This window comes from Neopelma chrysocephalum, unplaced genomic scaffold (genome assembly GCF_003984885.1).
Source record: "Neopelma chrysocephalum unplaced genomic scaffold, ASM398488v2 Primary Assembly neopelma1_69, whole genome shotgun sequence".
Classification (NCBI taxonomy): Eukaryota; Metazoa; Chordata; class Aves; order Passeriformes; family Pipridae; genus Neopelma; species Neopelma chrysocephalum.
Window position 1 is genome coordinate 3,935,002 of NW_020897729.1, and position 22,318 is coordinate 3,957,319.

The window sequence follows — 22,318 nt, forward strand, 5'->3', positions numbered from 1 at the left end:
ACCCAGACCTTAAGATTGGTCTCTCCATCCAAACTTGCAGTGGTGACATGGCACGAACCGTCCACTCGATCAGACGACAGAAGCACCAGGTCAACAGGAAAAGTCTCATCTTTGGCTACTCTGACAATGTCCCCCACCTAAGGAAGTGAATACAAATGAGAAATACACAAAGGGAGTTTGAAAAGAGCAGAATTCATTTCAGCACTGTTACCTAACCATGATCAAACAGGTCACAATGGTTAGTAATGAAACAAGAGCTGTGTCTATGTGATAGAAGCACAATTTTCAGTTTGTCCTTAACAACATACCCGAATGTTTTTAGATCTAGTTTTCACAAGGCCACCACTTCGAACAACGTAAACTGGAGCACCGTTGACTTCATTGTCTGCTTTATGTCGTAGCCAATCTTCATAACCCTGTGGAAAACACACAAATTTAATTTTTAAGCAATAAACCTAAAAAGCTTACTAAATATCTTCTAAGCAAATGTGCTTCAAATTACTTCCTGTATAATCTGAATATAGCCACTAATTTCTCTTGAGTTTCTACCAGAGCTGTCACTCAAGAACCTGGGAAACCTCTTAATTTTCACTCACAGGAACAAGTAAATGCACATAAAGCAGCAAAAGTGGTGAAGAAACTTAACAGTTCCATATTCTCTGAAAACAAACAGGCAGTGATATTTTCTGCAGATCAGATGACCAAGCACTCATTAAATCATTGATCTGCATGGATTATTATACCACAAATCTGGGAAGAGTCAGTCCCCAGGGTCCTTTATGGATTCCTTTTTTTTAAAGAAGTAACAGACTGAAATTACTTCCTCAAGTCACACCAGACAGCACTTCTTATAGTTACTGTCATAGCCTATGCATGAGATCTTAAGATTTCCTAATTTTGTGTGACATGCTGTTGACACATCAGCTCTGTATAGCAAGAGAAGATGACTGAGAAGGTTTTAATTTTTTGTGAGTCCTAATGGAACAGTTTGCAGCAACTGAGCTTTTAACTGATAAATTAAGCAGTTTTTCTTTAATTGATATTCTGCACCTCTTTAAGCACCCTTTATCCCATGCACACAAATGTGCAAACATTCCTGATCATGAATCCAGGTATATTATCCCCATCCTATTTTCCTGAAGTGTTTATACATTGCTTATTTAATCTAACAGCATTAGATCATAATAGCATAATAATCTCTAATCCCCAAATCTAGGTACTGTTTGGAAAGCCCAACAAGCAATGCAAGAAATGGATCAACTGCTTCTTACATCCCGGCAAAACTCCTGCAACTCATTTGCAATAACAGAAAGATTTCCTAAAATGCTTTTCTGTAGGAATAAAATCTGTGAAAGAGTTAAAAACACTTCCTTGTAAGTCTGCAGACAGAAGGAGGGAGCCTAATGAAACAGCAGGCATAATCCCAACTCATCCTACAAACATTATATGAATGTAATAATACGAAGAGTATTAATGCAGATGCAGTTTGGAGAGTTCTGCAGCTGACTGTAGCCTGTAGGGAAGTTATACGATGAATTTTGTATGTTAAAAGTACAGTTTTGCAGCTCTACCTTCATGTACCTCCACTGTTACTAGCACAAATGAATAAGGACAGCACAACTGCACTGCCTGGGTTTGAAAAGAAAGGAGAGAGGGAATAGGGAAAAGAAAAGAAGCTTTTTATGCCAAATGCTTAAAAATAAATAATTAAGAAGTGTGTAGCAATAGCAGCCACACACAGAGATTCTGGGAAATCAGAATCCTAAAGCTTCTAAGCAAGACTCTTTTAAGAATCCTTCCTAATCAATATGAAAAAGCAGGAGTCAGTACCTACAGCTCCTTGTTAAAGGTGACTGACAGAAGAAAACAAAGGTTTAACTAACATCCAATAACCTTGGGGCATTTGTCTCATAGACCTGAACAGCTGAGCAATATGGGCATTTGGCAAAGAACTGAAGTTTACCTTCTTTAGAAAGTACAGATTTCAGTGCTTTCCCCATCTGACATCTACTGCCTACAACCAAGGGTGACACCTCACACCAGGGAATTCTTAAGAGCCAACTTAATGTGGTCAGTTCAAATTCCCCCAAAATTCACCTACTGCGGCATTTTTGAGAGTTCCTTATCCTCACTTGCAACTATTGGAAAAATACTGTGACAAAGAGACATGCAACAGGAATACAGGGAATGTTGCTCAATTGCGTGAAGAGAAACTAAGATTAAAATCCCTCAATTAAATTAAGTCTTAAGTCCTGTTTAAATAACTGCATCAATGTAATTGAGAAACAGCCTGAATTTTATATGACCAGGGTTTTCATTCTCAGTTTAGGTCTATAATTATTCAAAACCTTCAAAGCAGTTGTTCATAATTTAACTGACAGTCAAGTAAACATCTCTGTTCAGTCAGCTAAATACCTATAACTTATTGAAATGGACTAATTTTCCTGAAGTTCCTTGGGAAATACCTTTATTTTATTGCATTTTAGCTTTTTTTTTTTTAAAAAAACTTTTTATTTTTATTTGTTTGCCAATTTTGGACTCCTCTGAGGATTGTATATAGACCTTCACAGGCACAAGGAGGAAAGTGCTCTGGCTAACAGGACAGATAAAATGACACAGCATGAGTTGCACCACTTTGCAGTCTAGTATGTCCTTCTTCTGACCTAGGTGCAATTACACTTCTAAGAAAAAGTTCTGTCTCCTTTGCTGAGTTTAAAATCAGGCTGAGTTCTGAGGTTTGCTAGAGGTTCCACATTAACTGGTCTTCTGGAAGCAGGGGAGAGTTCTTCCACCCACTGCTAAGCTTCTTAGACCTGGATATGATTAATGCTTCTATTTTTCACCTTCATCTTTTGAGAGAATATTAAATCACAGTTTAACATTTATCCTGATGTAACTTTGTACAGAACTGGTGCCCCACAGCTTTCAAAAAGGGGTTTCTTTCCTTAAAATCTGCTTCCTATGAGGGAAAATGGGAGCCGATTTTGAGGCAATACTGAGTATTTTCCCCTCTGCATTCCAACAGAAGGTTTATCTTTCTTCCCTGTCTGAGGGCAGCCTGTTGGAAATAGCACACTTAATTGTCCTTCCAAGGTAACAGCTTGTGAATATTTTTTGCCTTCTTTGCAGCATGTAGGATAAACGTGAGAGTCCATTAGATCACTTTAGGTGGTTCCAATAGTCCTTGCAGAGATATTGAGACAGCCAGGAAATCTCTTGGTGCTTTGCAAGTCATGAATGATTTCAAGTTTCTCCAGAAGGAATGACAGAATCTCTATTCTTTGTAATTGATGATAAGATACTTAAATTTCCCAATATAAGATTGGACATCTGGAACCAAGGTGGTGTTAGATTATTTTGGCCTATTTTAGACTTAAACAAGTCCAACTTCTTCCTGGAAAAAAATGATCTAATATTTATAACTCTGTTTCATAATCTCTTTTAGTTCACACACCTTTAAGGAATATTGCCTACTTATGATTCTAGCTCTTGAATATGTGATTTTTTTGGGGGGGTGATGGTAAAAACTGCAATTGAATAGGATTAGGGCACTCTACATACACAAATTGCACAGCAACAAGACAAAATGTTAGTCCAAATATTACTCCAGCATTAAGAATCCCTCTGCCCCATTCTACCCAGTTGAAAGCTAGAACTATTTTTACTTTTGCCCTATTTCTGGGTGCCTTTGGGTGTTATTGGCACAGAAGGCAAATTGAAATTCCAGTTGTAGCTCTGTAACAGTCTCCTGCTTATTTTTCAGTTGCTAGACTGCATCTCTTCCCCAGACAGCACTGTCAAACCCTTTGAAGGGGATAGTTCCTGAAAATAACCTCCCTGCAGAAGAGATTATAATTTCTATCCACATCACCTCTTTATTTATGAGCTCATTTCTTTCTCCTCTTGCTTTAAGGGTTTAAAGAAAACATAAGATTTTTTTTTCTTCTATTTCTACATTCTCATTACAGGGGCTCTAGGTCTCAATGTGGTGCTTGAACAAGATTTCTGTTAAACTCAGAAGATTTTTCTTATTTCAGGTGCTATAAAGCACTTCAAACTGTTTTATGCAATCAAAGAAGAAGAAAAGAAAACAAGAAGCTTTCTAAATTGGAGCTTTTACCTGGTACAGGATTACATTTAATACATACTTTACAGCATGGAATGTACTCCTTGGGGCCAAACTTGCCTTTTAACCACTGACAAAGAGACTGCACCACTGCTCCATCCACCCAAGCTCCTTTCTCAGTCTGTGATGTGGGAGGATTGCTTTTGATATGCAGCGAGGTGTGCCAAAGGAATAAGTGAGGAGCTTTCAGAAAAGGTCTGATAACAAGTGACATGTAATGTTTAGACAAAAATGCTGCCTGACATCATTCACTGTCCATTTAAGGGTACTGCAGTGAGTCACTGAGCGCTCAACAACTAACCAAATGCTGAAGCTCAAGCATCTAACAAGAAACATTAAATACAAAATCCTTTCTAAAAATTCCACTATTTTATGTATTTTTAGCATCTAAGCATTTTCTTGGTCAGACTTTGTTAAGTAACTTTACCCTCAAAAGACTTCATGCCGCAAGTTTTTTCCCCTTTACCTGTTTTATGGCTGTCACAGTTATGACAAAGAATAATGGCAATCCACTGGTAATAGGACTGGTAGGGGTATCTATCATGAGCTAAAAGGGAAGAAAATAGGAAAATTAGCTCAAATTTTATTTTTGCCATTGTACTTTCAAAAAAAAAAAGCCAACAAAAAACCACCCTAATAAAGTAAGATGACAACTATTTTCCAAGTATCTCATTATAAACTGTGAGTGTTTTTACTGCATTTCCTGCAATATTTCTGGAGCAAAACTCAGTTTCTGACACCTAAATAATACACGTCAATAATGATGCAAACAAAAGGTTCTAGGTAACAGAGCAGCCTTAGTCACATTTGTAATGCATGTGACAATTTTAAGAGTCCTTAGTAAAAGGAAGATATACTTCCATTCTACAAAGATGAATTCGGAAGTATATTACAAAGGAAAGAAACCTACATTTCGTGATGCTGTTTCAACATTCTATACAATCTACTGCTTACCAGCAACGTAGAGTATAACATCATCCACTTTAGAAGTGAAAAGAAAGTTAAAAACAGTAATTTCCAATGGTTTAGATATTAGAGAACATTTTCTTTTTCAGACTGCACCTTTCTGGTTCCCCCAAGTTAACATGCAGTTTTTACAATCTGTGCTATTATTGCTGGCATGCCAAAAGTGCAGTGTACACACTAAGACTCTGTATGTGGGGGGATGTTTGTGGTTCTCCTCTGCTGCAGGAAAAAAACAACACGGTCAAGTGCTGCAAAAAAAATATACACAGGAACTATTCAAAACCACAGACACTGATTGGATCCACTTTACCTGAGACCTATGGCATTGCTTTGGGAATCATTAAAGAAGAAAAAACAAAATCATACATGAAGTTTACTCTCTTAAGAGCCAAGAACCTCACAGAGAAAACAGATTATGCCACCTTAAATGCATGCATGAGTTTATTTCTTTTGCCATTGAAACAGACAATTTACAGAACACAACAAAAATGAGACATAGCCTGCAATATTGTTCTTCAACTGTAGCACTGCAATTTCAGCTTGGCAGCATGTTGTCCAAGAAGACCCATGCCAAAAGCACCTGATCAGGTGATATAGAGGACATTTCTGCCATCTATACTCTCTCAGTCTTTCTCAAGAGAGGCTCATATATGAAAATGAAGCAGGGTTTGTGCTGGTGGAATTGTCATGGCAGCCTGCTCCCTTTGCCTCTTTCACCAGAACACCATGGTCCTTTGCCTGCCACACAGCTGGACACACATCCATGACACACCTGGTGTGGCCAAAATGCAGTCTGTCACCATGTTTTGGGCATGCATGTGTGTGGTGAACAATGTGGATTGGACTGTGCTGTAAGTTTAAATCCCACACCCAGACCTTGCCTCAGCTCTGCCATCCCCAGTGGAACAAGGTGGTAATGACAGATTCTGCATCTTGGTCACATGAGATTCATATGACAGGGAATATACCATGGTGATCAACTTTAAAATAAATAAAATATTAATGAACTTCCAAATGAGATTTGAATAAAAACATTCTAACAAATGAACAAAAACTACTGCAGCTTTTCTCCTGTTCTATTTCCAAAAATGCAGGCACATAGACATTTCCCATACACATGAGGGCATCCACTTGTCATAAAGACAACAGGATTACACTCAGAATAGAAGTTATGCCTTTAGATCCCTATTTGTTCATGGACATCACATTTAGATATTACTGAACTCTAACAGTCTGAAAGAAATGTGACACAAAATCGAACTAAAGGGGTAAATCTGCATTAAAAAGAAATAAAAGCAGTGCTGGCTGTGGTTACTATCTCCAGCATGTCTCCATCTTCCTCAAGCTACAATATGTTAAACAGCATGAAACATCCCAACAGGAATGACACAGTCAATACTCTTAACTAGGAAACTGCGATGGACAACCCATTCTGTTAGACAAAGTTAGAACAGTATGACTTTAGTGACTCCCAACACAGGAATTTTCAGCCTAAAAAGGTCATTCTTTCTAAATGTGAAAGAACAAGATCAAGGGACACAGGAGGCAATGGATTCAAAACTAAAGAACTGTCCCAGTACTGACATCTTGCACAATAACAGACAAATTTTATGAACTCCTCACTATCCATGCTTTTTGTCAAATGAGGTGCCATATTTTTCAGATGCATACTATAAATGTTGGTTAATCACTGTGGAGGACTGCACATGTTCAAAGCATTCTATTTTATAATGACAGAAAAGTTTGTGTACCCCAAAATCTTGTCTCTGCCTCAGATATTCATTTGTCTTTCAAAAGTTACTATTTCTCCTTAGACTCTTTCTCCTGTCACCTGCTAAGCCCACAACAGCTCCACAGAATTCGGGTATGATTACAGAGCTGGGGGTGCAAAGATTACTGAAAATCTACACACTGCCATAATATACTTGTGGATGTTCTTCATTAAAAGAAGAACAAAAAAGCTACAAAAGCCAGAGCAGTATTTCTGACCTGTACTGTAACAATATCAGCATTAACTGACATCTTCAAAACTGACAAACTGTCAACTCGAATTGTAACACCTGTGGGTTCATTTTATCTGAACAAATTGAATGTGAGGATCTTAGAACTGTGTCACAATAGTCTGCTGATTTACAAAAGTGAGATTCCACCTACACTGGGAATATACACTAATCTCTACTCAGCTCAAGAGAAGCACACTGCCCAGTTTGGTGCCAGTGAACTTGAATGTCTGCGTTTCTGCAGACAAATGTCCAAGAAGCACTTAAAAACACAGAGTAAAACTCCTGGTTTATTCAAACACCACCAATGCCCACAAAAATAAGAAGCCTATTTGGAATTTCGTTACTACCTTACGAGATTTAAAAATTGTATTTTGAGGCAATTGAGTCCCTCTGCTGTCAGTGCAATGGGCTTTAAAGCTGCACACTTAAATACATTGGCATTCATAAAGATAAAACCTAAGAATAACACTTAAATTTGGACATAATTATTTTTAAAGTTATGTTCTTTTCCCAGGGAAACTGGAAATGTGTTCTTTTTATAGGCAGAATATGTAAGTAGAGAAATTAAATTCACAGAACAAAAATCAGTGGCAGATTTACAACATAAACTGCAATTTCCTATTATTCAACTTACCTGAACCAAAAATATAATGAGAAAATAAAAGTTGGCTACTCTTCTGAACTGCTCAAATAAGTTTTTTGGAACAAAATTCCACACTGTATACTGAAGGGGAAAAAAGAGAGAGAAGAGTAATTATGACACACTGAACAATTTTTCAATGAAATTCAGTTCCAATCTCATTAAAGTCTGTTAAGTTAAATCTTTTCATTCTCCATCTCCCCTCCCCCAAACCTTCTCCTGGTCTTGGTCTTCTCCCACACAGAGCTGTTGTATCCAATTTTTGTTGTTATTCTCTCCTTCTGTTTCAAATACAGCTAGGAGGGAAGCAGGGGTAGCAACTGCATTGCCAGTACAGGCCATGTTTTAAATGTTCTCCTACCCACTGGGATAGGGGCAGCTGGAGTCATTTGGCTGTTTGCATCCTGGGTAGCAGGGAAGAAATTAATTCTTGCAGCTGTAACATTCTCTCCAACACCACAGTGACGAGGCACATCCCACCACCAGCTCCACTGATTTCAATCCAAGAACACACCAGGAGGGAATCTGCAACTGCAGTCCACTGCTGATTTATTTTATGCAGAGTATTAGCTTTCAATTTGGCTACTTTAAAAACCCTCACAACCAGCTTCACCCTTCCTTTTAAGTAGTTTGGTGCATCACATCCAGACATGATCAGCAGGTTTAAAACCTACTTTCCTTCAGAAATCCTGACCAACAGGCTTAATTGCTCTGTACTTTAACAGGCTTTGAGGAAAGAAGGATGAGAGGAGAAAAACTACATAGGAAGCAACCTTGCTTTTCCCTCAAAAAAGTTTAAGTTTGTCTCATTTTGAATATTGTATATGCACCACTAGACATCATACACACCTGTACATTTACCAAACAACTTTTTAAGTAACATATCAAGTGGTTTTCCCACAAGAAATGGATTCCTTACCTTGGATGATATGATTCTGTTGTCTGCAAACTTCTGAGGAACATAATGGCCATGCTGGGGAAAACGATTTGCTATATAAATAGTTCTTGTATCGCTTTGATGTGGTGGGTCAAAACCCTAGAACATAAAATAAAAAGGAGGTGATTGAGAAAGGCTGTTAATAGCTGCTGTTTTCTAAAACTGTTAACTTTGTGCTGAAAAATTATATACAGATATCAAGCAGCAGTTTTGGAATAGTGGCTCTTGAATAGTAAAGAAAATTAATGTACAAAATTGAAGTCTTTTTTGTCCATAGAATTTTCAAAAAAGGGAAAAAACCCTCCCTCAATTCTGAGGTTGTGTACTCATTCTGAAAAATAACATTAAAAAATCCTTTCTCAAGAAGGACAGAGATGCAAACTTGAAACCCTGTGAAACTTAAAAAAGAAGAAATAGAAATGAAGATGAAAATATAATTAAATTACAAAACCTCACAGCTGTGCTCATAAAAACCGATTATTGACAAAACCAAAAGGTCAAAACAAACAAGTTATACTAGTATGCTGTGATAACTGGATTTTGAAAAGATTCTCACCAGCTAAAAACCAAAAGCATATGAATTTGACTAGACAATACTGTTTTTCCAAATAGGTTTTATCTCCAAGAACTAACAATTTGTCAAATCTCAAATGTGATTTCCTGTCATGACCACGAATTCATCCAACAACTCTGAGTCATCCATGTCATCCCACTGAGGAAAAGGCCTTCAGTGCTGAGGAGGTTGGAGAAGAAGTGGGAGCCACAGCTGAGGCACTGAGAACCAACTGGACAACACCCAGAGGACTGGAACATGAGCCACAAGGGATCCTAAAAACGTGACTTATAACGCAAGGCTGAACAATCTAAAAGGCAAAGAGCAAACAAATTAGAGTCATTTAGCCTAGAGGAGAGGAATCCTGGGATATCCTAGCAAATCTTCTGATATATAAAAGACTGTTCCATTGAGAAAACAGGTAATTTAAAGGACAAAGAAGAACAGCAGCAAGTAGGCTTAAGCTGCAGGTAGGAAAACTTAGTCTGGATATTGGAAACCAAACCAAAATTCCTTTCTTATGGAAAGAAAGAATTAAAAACCAAAATAAGTCATGTGGGAAGGTTGTAATGTCTCTGTAACACAAGGGCTTGTTGTATCTAGGTCATTCAAGTCTATCTTTAATAGAGCCTTTCCTGGGGCTACATGACTCACCAGAACTCTTCCTAGCAATAATTTTTTGACCTGGACAAGCAGGTGATGCCAAAAGACAACAAACAACACAATAAAACAGTAATAATTCAGACAACAGGCCAAGAAAACTAGTAAAATAAAAAGAGAAAAGCTCTAAGACATAAAATAAACCATTGAAATTAAATCTGGAACTGTTAATTGTTCGATCAGGAATCAATGACTGTATGTGAGTTGCTGAATTTCATCACCAACGCCACACACATTCCTAATCTTAGAATTGACTTTGCACTGTGTCCACAATCTCCTTGCTCTTTGATGCCACGTGAAAGGACAACTGGTGGAACAGCCAGGAAGGGCATTACCAATTCCACTACTGCAGGTGAGGAAACGACGTTTGCAGTTGTGTTGCTTCACATGTGAAACCAGGCTCAGCCCCTGAATGATGTCAAATAAAAACTGACACTTCACAGAACTCCAGAAGATACTTCTGTACCAGTTAACTACAGATGATCAACAGTGAGCACAATGAGTGACACAAGAAGTGGTTGGTATAATCCATCAAGAATTTTCTTTAATCCATGAATATCTCTAACACAGGGCATTAGGTCTGTTCACATCCAGGATGGTGTCATTTTAAAGTAATGTAATAATAAAAAGAATCCTCTCAAACATACAAATTTTTGTGTTTGACATCATTACCAGAGAAACCTTCTGCATCAGAAAGAAGGAGGTCCAGAAAAAAGAAGGGAGAAAGAAAGGAAGGGGAATTTTTCAAAGAGATTTGAAGGAGAACAAACTTTAGATGACAAGCAGTGGAAGGCTGGTCTAGTCACAAGCTCCAGGGTGCAAACTTGTTTAAAGATAAGAGTGGAGCAGGGAGACAAAAAGTAGATAGGGGAAAGGACAGGAAAAAATACATAGGATGCCAAAAGCAAAAAGAAAGGAACTGTTCACAGCTTTAAGAAATACAAGCATGAAAGTAAGATGAAAAAAAAAGTACCTGTTAAATGATGACACAAAATTTAAAAAGAGAACAGTGTTTGCAGCAGAAGCATTTTGGATACCTGACATTAGTGACACATTATTTCTAAATCAATCCAGAAGATGTCACAAATAAAAGGGTTTTGCAAGCAAGAAAAAATGTGCCTAATTAGTAAGACTAGGTACACAGCTCTCTTCTCTCTCAGAAAATGTCTGGCACTCACAAAACACCAGACATTCTCACTTTGGAAAGTCATACTCTACAGCCTGAAAAAATTCAAACAGATGTAAAGCAAGGAAAAAAAAAAAAAAAACAGAAAAAGCAAAGAAAACAAGTGGCAGTCTTCTTTCTGACAGTGAAAAATGCTAACCTCCATGCCACTTGCTGAAAGTTATTAAAAGATAAATGAAAGATTTCAGAGTGACTACGGTATCACTGAATTTTTTATATTCCCTTTTTAGGCAACTATCTGAGCACCTGAAAGTTGATGAGTTTGATGACATTTTTATTATGAAGAGTAAAGACCTCTGTACAATTCCAGCCTCACTGCACAAGCACTTCTGTCAGAGAATACATCTGCTGAAGCAGACTCAACCGATTAAAAGAAATCTATTTTCCAAATCAGAATCTCTGGCCATACAAGTTTACAGGTGCAGTTGTGCAGTTAAAACAGCTTAAAATTGCAATCTTTACACATTTAATTCCATTTTGTTGACATTTGCCACAGAGAAAGCTCAGAAGCTGAGCAGTCAGCAGATCACAAAGCACGCCCAAGGCAGGCTGGGGACAAAAACCCTTCAGTTGTCAGAGCCACGGTTGGAAAAGGACAACCCTGACAACCTTAGTGACTTCACTGTAGTCACAGCAGGAAATAAGTGTCAGAGCTGGGAACAAAACTCAGATTTCTTAAATTTTATTACTGTAACTTCTAAAGATCATTTGAAATCACCCAGCATCCCTGTCATCTCGTAATTAGCTGATCAGACCACAATCAAGCAGATCTGCCAGAGAAATTTTCATTACACATCTCTCCAAGGAAAATTCTGCACAGACATTGAACTTAATTGTTCCAGAACTGAAATGTCTTTAACACTTCTCTAACTATGGGACTGGTCACTGAGCCTGCTCCTGACACAAACTGATTTGTAGTCCAAATTTTTGCCCAGCAAAGGGATTTTGCACAGTAACTGTACACAGCCAGCAAAGCAGGCTGGAGCACACTGTTTCCTAATTTCACTTATTAGACAGTTCTCTCTCTTTCTAACGTCATTCTCTAACTCAGCTGCAGAAGTAGGGTAACATGCCCTTGTCAAAGGATTTCTGCAGCTGAACAGCATGAGCAGAGAATCCCCAAAATAAAGTTTGAATCTTGCAAAACGATTGTCACCAATATCTTTCAAAAAAAGTTAGTTTTCCTGCAGTTCTCTCGTGAATTGACTTCTACCCAAGTGCACAGATAATTGATGTCATAACAAATGATGCTGAGTGTATTACAGAATCTGATATTTAAGGCTTCTTGATCAGATATATTACAGGCACATATATTACATGAGTCAGCTTTAAATAAAATTTGACCATAAGATAAAGTGACCTGATTTTCCCCCCTTCATGCTGCAAGTTAAATCTAGATTTATTAGCTAAAGTTCAGCCCTTCAGCTGATTTATCAATACAAACCAGGAGTTATCTACCCTTGGAATACATCTCTCACTTAATTTCAATCCACACATTCCCAGTAGAAGTTTTGCACCCAGATAAACTTGACATGTTTGTTTTTGAATCTAGTTTAAACACATACCACTTAAATACAATACAAAGATGCCTGAGTGAAGCTGATTTACAAAGCACAAATGAAAGTAACTTTTGGGGAATAAAAAGAAGAAATAAGTGATTCAGAGTTTTCCTTTTTTATAAATTTGCAATGACTCTAACCAAAGACGAAGTAGTTTTTACTAAATTCCTTCAGCAGTGATTTTCGTTACTGTTCTAAAAGTTAGACAAAGACATCCTCTGTGCAATAATTAGGTCCCTTTAAAACAGCACAGAAAACATACCCTGAGGAACTGAGGAGAAATATTTGACTGCAATTTTATGCAATTTATTTCATGAAAGAAATGGGATTTTACAGCCACCCCCAAATAACCCCTTCCTACATTCTGTCTCCATCTCAACCACTGTATCAGAACTGCCCATGCAGCCATCGGGTAAGGTGGACTGGAAAACCGACCCAACCAAACCCCCACCATTTTTCCCACTTGTTTTTTTTATTTTTTTAATGTGTCAGTTCCCTAAAACAATTGCATGGTCATGCCAACTGCCTGGTGACAAAGCATTTACTGTGAAAGAAGAGTTTTATATTGCTGCTGAGGAAGCATTATTAACACACACAATGAATTAGGCAACCACAGAGTAAGCAAATGAGAAGCAGCACTACAAAAAGAGATCCTCCCAACACCTGCAAGTGTAAAGGAAGAAAAGAAAAACAGCTTTTGTGGTCAACTTGTTGATATAATATACACATATACTGCATATATATACACATATATAAACATATAATGCTTCAATACCACTATTAACGTAGGGCAGTGTGCACGTACACCCTCCCCACACCCTCCCCAGCACTGTGAAGTGAGACAGCAGAAATCCATGGATCTTTCAGCAAGGATTAGTGACATGAGACCAGCACACAACAAACCAATCGCTGTGTCAAGCTTTGCAATACAAGCATCGATAATTACAAATCATCTGACAGGCAGTTTTTGCCTGTGACTTGAATAAAGTTGGCATGGTTTAACATCATCTCCCAGGGTTTCTTACTCATTCCTCACAGCTTTTACAGGGGTAAAAAAAGCAAACTTATATTTGCCAAAAGAACTTCTGCTATGTGACCACTTTTCAGTGAAAGGGGTTTGAAAGAAGGAAGTCTTATTTAGAGCCTCTTCCTCATTTCAAAAACCACACTGGACAGTGCTAGGAAAAGTAGTAGATCCCCTATAAGCCATCTGATTATCAAGTACTACCCAATAAAACTAATAAACAGATGAAAACCTGGTCTCAGAAACCCTTTTTCCTCAGGAAGTGACTTGACTGATCGTAGCTGCAGAAGCAGAACACCACATCTCCTGGCAGACAGCCCAAAAGTCTGCTGTTACACTGCTGTCAAGATATATTTTGATTAAAGGTGTTTTGAGGAAATGGATTTTCTTGCTTTGGATTTTCTTCTGAATATACATAGAATACTTTTCCCTCTGTCAGATAAGATGATCTATTCGCACTCCATGCCCATTTTCAGAAGTCTGTGTAAATTTGTACTCCATACAGTCAGCCAATAATTCTTTCAGTCATATAACTAGGCACTAGTCAAACTGATTTTGCCATATCAAAGGTTAGCATGAAGGAGGAAACAGCCTCTCACAGCAATTTTAAACACTGCTCTAACAACTAAAGTAGTGAATCAGCTGAAGCACCCTGACGTGTACATGGTTTGTTCCTCCCCTTTTAAATACCACTGCAGTAAAGAAATAAAACTGTACTAAAAGCCATGCACCATTCGTGCAACTTCCTCTTCCCACTTACTGTATCTACAGTTGTTTAAAATATCTGACAATAAATCATGCTGTAACCTTCTAAAAGACCTATAACCAGACTACATTATTTTGTGAAAACACACCCTCTAGGAAACAAGACCTGAGATATCATGAAGCAACAATCTGTCCTTTCACTACATTAAAAAATCTGCCTCATACTATATTCAGAAAAGTTGTACTCGTGCTCATCACAAAGTCCTGGTTACATATAGCTCAAGTTGTTCTTATTTTGCCTTATTTTTTCAAAATACCCATAGAAATAACCTGGGAAAATCCCTACTTAAAATTAAAAAAAAAAATCATCTGTTTTCTCTTTATTTATCTGCAAACATAACAAGCCAGGTCAGCTGGCCTCATTCACTGCTAACATACTTCCCTGCACCAGTTACTCTGCTCTGGTCACTGATGCCAAACATACTGGTCTTGTAACATCAATAAAATCAGAAAGGAAAAGGGAGCTGAGCAGGCAAGTTATGCTTTCTAACACAGTGCTCTCAAGACTGTTATGGCATGGCTGGTTCCTGTGAGCAGCAAAGAATTTTAACAGAGGTTCAGGTACAATGCTTAATTCTAAAATAGTCTGACTTGCATCAATGCAGGAAATGGCTTTCTTACTCTCTTCACAACCCAAATCACAGTATTTACAAAGCATTTTGGATTTCATATGATAAAACAAACCTAAAGCCTTATAACAGCTACTTGTGGCTGTCTTCAACAGAATGCCAATATTCACATTTGTCCTACAGAATTATTACTCCAGCACCCAAAGGGGGACTACAAGAAAGCCAGGGAGGGACTGTTTACAAGGGCATGTACTGATATGACAAGGGGTAATGGCTTTAAGCTGATAGAGAGCAGATTTAGATTAGATATATGGAAGAAATTTTTCCCTGTGAGGATGGTGAGGCCTTGGCATGGAAAGCTGCCGATGCTCCATTCCTGCAGTGTTCAAGACCAGCTTGTATGGGCTTATCCTCTTGCCTCGATGTATTTAACCAACCAAATGCCTGTAATACATTCCTCATTCATTGCTTTATTTTAGGATGCTCCCTGTCATAGTCAGACACACAGATTATGAAGATTATCAATAACAGATCCAGTGATACTTTTGCTCAGATGCTGTTTGGCAGAAAATAGACTTCACAATAAATGTGTCTTCAACTCAAATGAAGGAAGAAAATTAGTTAACAGTCAGATTCTAAGAAGCAAGCCTCAGTCTCAGGGTTAGTTGCTACTCTTCAAGGCTAGTCAGTGCTCTCTAAGATTTTTCTTTTTAAAAAATGTTAAAGTCCAAGAAGTTTGGGAGAAGTTGAGGTTTGACAGGATCTGTGGTCCAGAACGTTTGGTCCTTTGCCATGCTTCCCAAAGCAGCCCATTCCCCTAAATAAGTGGAAATGAAGATGCCTTTGAAGTTCCAAATACACAGTTTTTTAACTTCAGAACCAAAAGTTTGCCTCTGTGGGCTGCAGCAATTAGTTGTTCAAATCTGCAATATCATCTTCCCCTTAAACATAAACAGAGACTGGGCAAGATTTTCAAAGCTGAAGGGTGATTTCAGACACCTATCAAGAGGCAACTATAGGGCACCATATTTTGTAAAATAAGAATTGAGATCCCCAAAATCACAAATCACTTTTAAGAACACTGCTCAAATATAAAGTACCTTGAATATGGAAAGTGCTACAATTCTGCAGTAATCAATCAGACAGAAATAGCAGCTACTAAACAGGTCACACTAAGAAATACAGAACCAATGCAGTAAATGAAACATTTAACATACAAATCCTTCATCTACCTTGAATAACCATGGTATCTCAGAAAACAGTAACAAAAAACCCCACACCCTAATTGTATCCTTTCTGCACATTCCCTGTATTCATTTAAGTAAGGTTATAGCAGATATTCAATATTTAATAAGGTATTCCAATCTGTGACAGGTTATAAACTTTCACTTAAAACTAGAAAGCAGCTCCAATTTTGTAGATAGCAATTTCACCATAAAAACATTACATTTGTCAAGTCCATGACAGGACAAATACAGAAGAATCATACATTCCTTCACGCATTTGCATCCTATGTGCACCAGTAACTTAAAATGAAATGCTGTTTACTCACTGCTTTGAAGAGTCATTTGTAAAAGTATTTTACACAAGCATGAAGGGCTCCTGTTCTGGGCTACTAATACGACCACTATCCCATAAGAATACTGAAAATCACTGTTTTCAATATTTGGATTGGTTCTAGCAGGCAATAGCTACTTATGCCAATCAGCTCCGGCACTGCAAGTCTAATTCACATTTTCCTTCAGCATGGGGAAAAAAAAACCCTTTCCAAATATCTCTTCCCCCAGAATCACCCCAAGATAATAAATCTTAAGGCTTTTTCAACATGTGTGCCAAAATTACACTGACAATTGCTGACAGTTGCTGCTCAACAAATTTCACAGGAAGAGAATTTCCTTCATAGCTAGGACTGTCTAGCTCTTCCTTTTAACACGCTCGGATAAAGCCTGATCTGTAAAAACATTACAGTTGTGAGTCTGCTCCATCCACTGAATAGCACTTTAAGTTTTAATTCCATTTCAAATATGATTTATGACCTAAGTATCAGTTTAATGTCCTGCTTTCAGACGTGAACAAACCAGTTTATCCTTAAAGCCTACTAAATCTTAAGCATCCTTTCTGTTCCAAACAGATATGTAAAATATCTGAAAAAACAGGCACAGTCACCCATAAACTAAGCACAAAAATGTGCAAAGGAGTAACGAAATGCAGGAACATATAACAAGATATTTTTTTTGGTTTAAACCATTTGAAACTTCTTCCCCTGGTAAAGTATTTCAGGATGAAAACAAACAGTTTGCCTTTTGTCTACATCATTATCTCTCCTTTCCATTTACAGTAAAGTTTTCCTTTCCCATGCTTATTTTTGCTCAAAGTAAACAAGGAAAAAAATCCTCTTAAGTCACTGCATGTGGGAGGCCAAGGAATTGCAGGGGTTTGTTTTTCAAATCACAGTGTAGCTGTCGGTCCCACTTTCTATCTTTTCTATCATGGCCCGTACTATTGCTAAGTGGTTTTTTCAACAGCAGCTGAAAAGAGGTTTGTAAAAAAAAGTAAGGTTAAAAAAAAAGTCTAGCTGCAAATATGTCACCTGTGCTTTGCTGGAAGATATGACCTTGCATTTACAGAGGCACTTTGTCAGATCTATCTTGCTGCAGTTCTTATCTGCTGGCTTAACAAACAGATTTTGTGCTAGAAATTAGGGGATTTTTTGGAGAGGTATAATGTAGATACCTTTTCCCTGGTGAAATAGTTTAAAAACCAGTTGTAACTACTGAGGGCATTAAAGTACAATAAAGAAAAAGAGACCACCAGTGAAAGGCACAAGTCATGAGGCTTTTAATGAAATTTAAATGCCTTATTGTAGTTTTCTTTTATAACTCCTATCTCTCCATTCCAGAAGAAAGCAAATGTCAATTTTAATGAAGTCAGCCAACCCATTTAAGACTAGAAAAACAAATACCAATGATATTCAAAACACATGTTGAATGTTACTAAAATCAGCACGTATTTACTTGCCTTAGATTATGAATTTTACCTTCTGATGAGAAGTCAGAAGCAATCTATTAGCACTAAGAAGAGGCATTCACCCTGAACCATCCCCCCATCCTACCAAATACTACATGCTGACTAGAACACAAAAAGTTTTTGCTCTTTGTCAACAAAATAATATTTTTCTCCCCTAGTCACATAAAACATAAATAGACGGTAGGACCTGTTAGTGCAGGAATATCATACAGTCAATCAAATAGTCCTATTATTGAGTGACAAGTGGAAATTTGGTACAACAAAAAATCTGCTGCTGAAAGAAAAGAAAACCAAGTCTCGCAGCAAGGCAGCACATTGGACAACGCTGATCTTCCTATTTTTAAAACAGTCTTTGAAAGGCACAGTGTCATGACTGGTTTGATTAGGTTTGGGTAGGCAATTTTTAAATTTAGGGTTTAATTTTTTACGAGGTAAGACTTAAAAATCACACACAGGACAGAGCGGATGTCTCCATTGGGAACAGACAGCTGGCTGAAGGCAGGGCCAGGTTCTGCACGCTTTGGAACACACTGTGCTGAGAATGTATCAGCCTTCAGGAGTCACAGAATACAAAAAGAAAATAAGAGTAGAAGACCCAAATACAATGGGAGGACTAGTCCAGCAGATCAAAGAATATCTCTAGCAGAAAAAAAAACAGGCCACATTTTCTCCTGTGCCAAGTTACATGAGGGGAGTCACTAACCCCCAGTTCTCAAGCTACTCTACCAAGGCAATGCCACCTTTGGCCTGTTCTAACACGCACCTCGCTGATCCTGCAGTGACAATTCAGAAGGCATGAGCTGGGCACTCTGAACCATGGGAACTCTTCTGAGAAAATATGCCTTTATTTTTATAGTATACAATAACAAACACCCACTTAATTTTAGCCAAAAAGGGTAAGAGGCTTCAATGACAGATAAGAGGGGGAAAATGATACTCCAGAAAAGCAAGGTGATTTCAGAAGCTAGATTCTCAGTCATTAGATTAAACTACTTTCAGCATTCAAAAAATACAGGGAATTATTTTTTTTGGGGGGAGGGGGTTAACTGTACTGATTCAATTCATTCAACAAAATGATTAAGTGAAAATAATAAACACATGCCAGGGCAAACAATGAGATCAAATGCTGTCCACCTTGCTCACAATGCCAATAACTGCAAGTTATCTCAAAATACCATCTGTTCTCTCAGAACATGTTAACAGATACCAACACCTGGAAGCAAAAGGGATGTGACAGGGACTACCAAAACAAAACACACAAAAATACTCCCTGTGATCACCCCTCAGTGCAGGCTATCTAGAACTTTTGGACTAGACAAACTCTAAACTTTCCTCCCAGTCTGAGCCTTCCTATAACTATGAAATAAAATTTAGTCTGGTAACTAGGTTTTCTGGTTAATCTATATTTTTTATAGTTGACTTACAGTTAAATAGCAAAGCTGCATTTGCCCGAATACCTCACGTAAAAGTTGCTGTCAGTGCACAGCAGCGCTGAGGTTCTTAAATTGTAAAGATCCTCTGACAAATACAGCTCAACTCTGCTTGTCTTGAACTTGTCACGTATAGAAGAGGGACCAGGCAGGCAGCTCTTAGGTTTTCTCCATGCAATATCTTTTGTACATCATTGAGATGACAGATAACAGATCAAAAGGCTCAAACTCCTCATAATAGCAACTAGAAGGAAAAACCAGTGACCCTTCTTCACGTGACAGGACTAATAGTTCAAAATTACACAGTTAAAATCACATACAAAAGTATTCTACAACAATTTTTGGATACCATCTCATTAGACAACTGAAGGTATCATTACTTTCTGTCAATACCACTGCAACAGCTCCTACACTCCATGTGCACCACCAGGACCCCAGCACAGTCCAAACACTGTCACAAACCCACAGAACTAGAAGTGGAACAGAAAGTCACCGAGCTTTACAAATGACACGCTGGACTCTCATTTTGTGTTGGTGCTGCACAAACTCGACCAGGGGAGCCACAACATCCCTCTGCTGTACACAGATCAGCTATGTCATCTAAACCATGACATCTGGAAATGCAAATAAAACGTACTATGCTATTCCTGAATATTAGTGATGCTTCCTATCAACTGTTGTTTATCCAGTTGCTTTTTTCAAGCAGACTTGGCTGTGCCTGTGCCGTTATGCAACCCTGAGCAAATCCACATGCCCCCTGCCTTTCTGAGATCTCAAGGTAACAGAGTTGGAACTCAAGCATCTTTCCTGTGCAAAGCTTGTCTTTGAAGTACCTCAGGGTATTTTACTCAAAGCCATAAATTGTAACTCCACTTGTCTCTACATTTCTCATTACTAAAACTTAAGTACATCCAACTATTAACTAGATAATTATATCTTTTTAATATTAACTAGAAAGTTAATGAATTACTATGCAGTCTATTTAAATGGGACAGCAATAGATGAAGAAAAACTGATAAACTGTCTCTGTAGAGTGGTGTGAATTCTTCCTAAACAAAAAAACAGACTGAGGGCCAAAATACCAAACAACCTGACAATTCGCGTCACATAGGCACTGAAGACTGAGCAACAGAATTACTGTCATTCAATTCCTGATATACAACAAATCACTGAAAAAATATGTAACACCTCAGTTAGAAAACTGTTAAGGACTTGTAAGACCATTACAAAGATGAAGGAAGTCTTACATTCTCAGCATGTCTCCCCTTCTCAGAGGACTGGGCATCCCTTTCTGTACATCTACAGGCATGCACAGATCTTCACAGACTAAAGCACAGCAAAATCACTTAATATATCACTTAAAAATCACCACTTAAAAAACTTAGCTGAAACAATCTGAACTCCATACCAGGTCTTCTCATTACTTTAAGATCACCTGTTTCATTTTCCCTGTCCCTTTTACAACTCTTGAAAATGTGAATTCTCAAGACCATATACACTCAGGACACTTAGTATATTAAATACTGTTCTCTTAAACAAATAAGAAGTTGCAAAACAACTCACTGGTTTCATACAGAGAGTACTTAATAACTACCTAAAAGCACCTTCAGCAAAGCACCAGTCCCTCCCCCTTCTCCTAATCTCTTACTACTTTTTGAGCATTTCTGCACACCAACGTTTTTCTTTTGTATTACTACAACATCCCACGTACATCACTCCCACATTTTTGCCTGGTTCCAACCCTCCTGTATGGATGAGAACACTTTTTTTAAAGCCCATTGCCACATCAAGCACAGGTACAAATGCACGCTCTAAAGGCATCCAAGCCCACACATTCTTCTCTTCTCCTATCAGACATAAATTTTAGCACCCTTCGATTCAGATATTTCTGTCACCCCACTATTCCCACTCACTCTGGTTATTTTGTCAGCATTTTTCCCCATGTTCTTGGACCTTTGACGTTTTTTCAGAACCTAAACATCACAGCCATGAGAAGAACCAAATGCATGGTGGGCTCTATGTTAAACCAACCATTACACACAGGGATGAGTTGTCTGAGTGTCTTTAGGAATTAAAATGCGGTGTAATACCGCAAATCTTAGGCCATTTTTCATCCTTATGAGCTATGAAACAACCAAGCCATTAACATCAGCGACATCTACAAAAAACACAAAACATGTATCATTGCAGTAATTTTTTTTCCCCTTAGTACCATATTTAAATGTCTGTTCAAGAAACTTGACCTTTTATTATCCTGTTTTTCTACTACACTAATCCTTCCCTGCCAAAACTAGTGCGAGCTTTAAACAGTCATTTTCCCATCAGTTTCCTTTAGAAGCACCAAAACCTCCTAGTGCCAGGTTTATTGCTCATCCTGTCACACTAGGCTTTTACTTTCGATTACGGGCAAATAGATTTCTGGAAAGCTGAAAAGTACAGGGCTTCTGAAAGTACAGGGCTGTACTCCCTGGGAGAAAAGCAACCATGTTTGATACATGAATTGCTGGCACTGATACAGTCCTAATCTAAACTCTATAGAAGACTGCATAACGCTGCTTTGAAAACCACAAACACAAACCACAAGCCACCTTCAAGTGGAAAAAGTGACAGCTATGTTACACCAAACAAGTTTTCTTCTAAAAACCGTGTGTATGACTGTAACAGAAGAGTACAGTCAGAGCTCAAACAGAGCAATTAATTTCCAGGTCAGTAACTCTTGGTATTGGACCAAACTAGTGAGCACTGTCAAGCTGGCACTCAGACCATCACCACAAGCTCTGTGCTTCAGACACAGAACCGGGAAAATCTATGGGCCATGGGAAACGAGGTCAGGGAAGAAACGGGGAAAAAAAGAAAACACAAAAATTTTTATC

At 38.0% G+C, this 22,318-nt stretch overlaps 1 protein-coding gene across 9 annotated transcripts in view; it reads right to left on the reverse strand.

The window, feature by feature from the left end:
• Positions 1-22,318, reverse strand: part of ATP11B (ATPase phospholipid transporting 11B (putative)) — a 65,347-nt gene that overhangs the window by 41,900 nt on the left and 1,129 nt on the right. For all 9 annotated transcript variants that reach the window (XM_027685393.1, XM_027685397.1, XM_027685395.1 and 6 more), the window contains exons 2-6: positions 8,655-8,771; positions 7,730-7,819; positions 4,593-4,673; positions 309-416; positions 9-137 (exon numbers count right to left, since the gene is read on the reverse strand). In XM_027685393.1, coding sequence (XP_027541194.1) covers positions 9-137; positions 309-416; positions 4,593-4,673; positions 7,730-7,819; positions 8,655-8,771 — 525 coding nt within the window. The remainder of the gene's footprint in view (positions 1-8; positions 138-308; positions 417-4,592; positions 4,674-7,729; positions 7,820-8,654; positions 8,772-22,318) is intronic.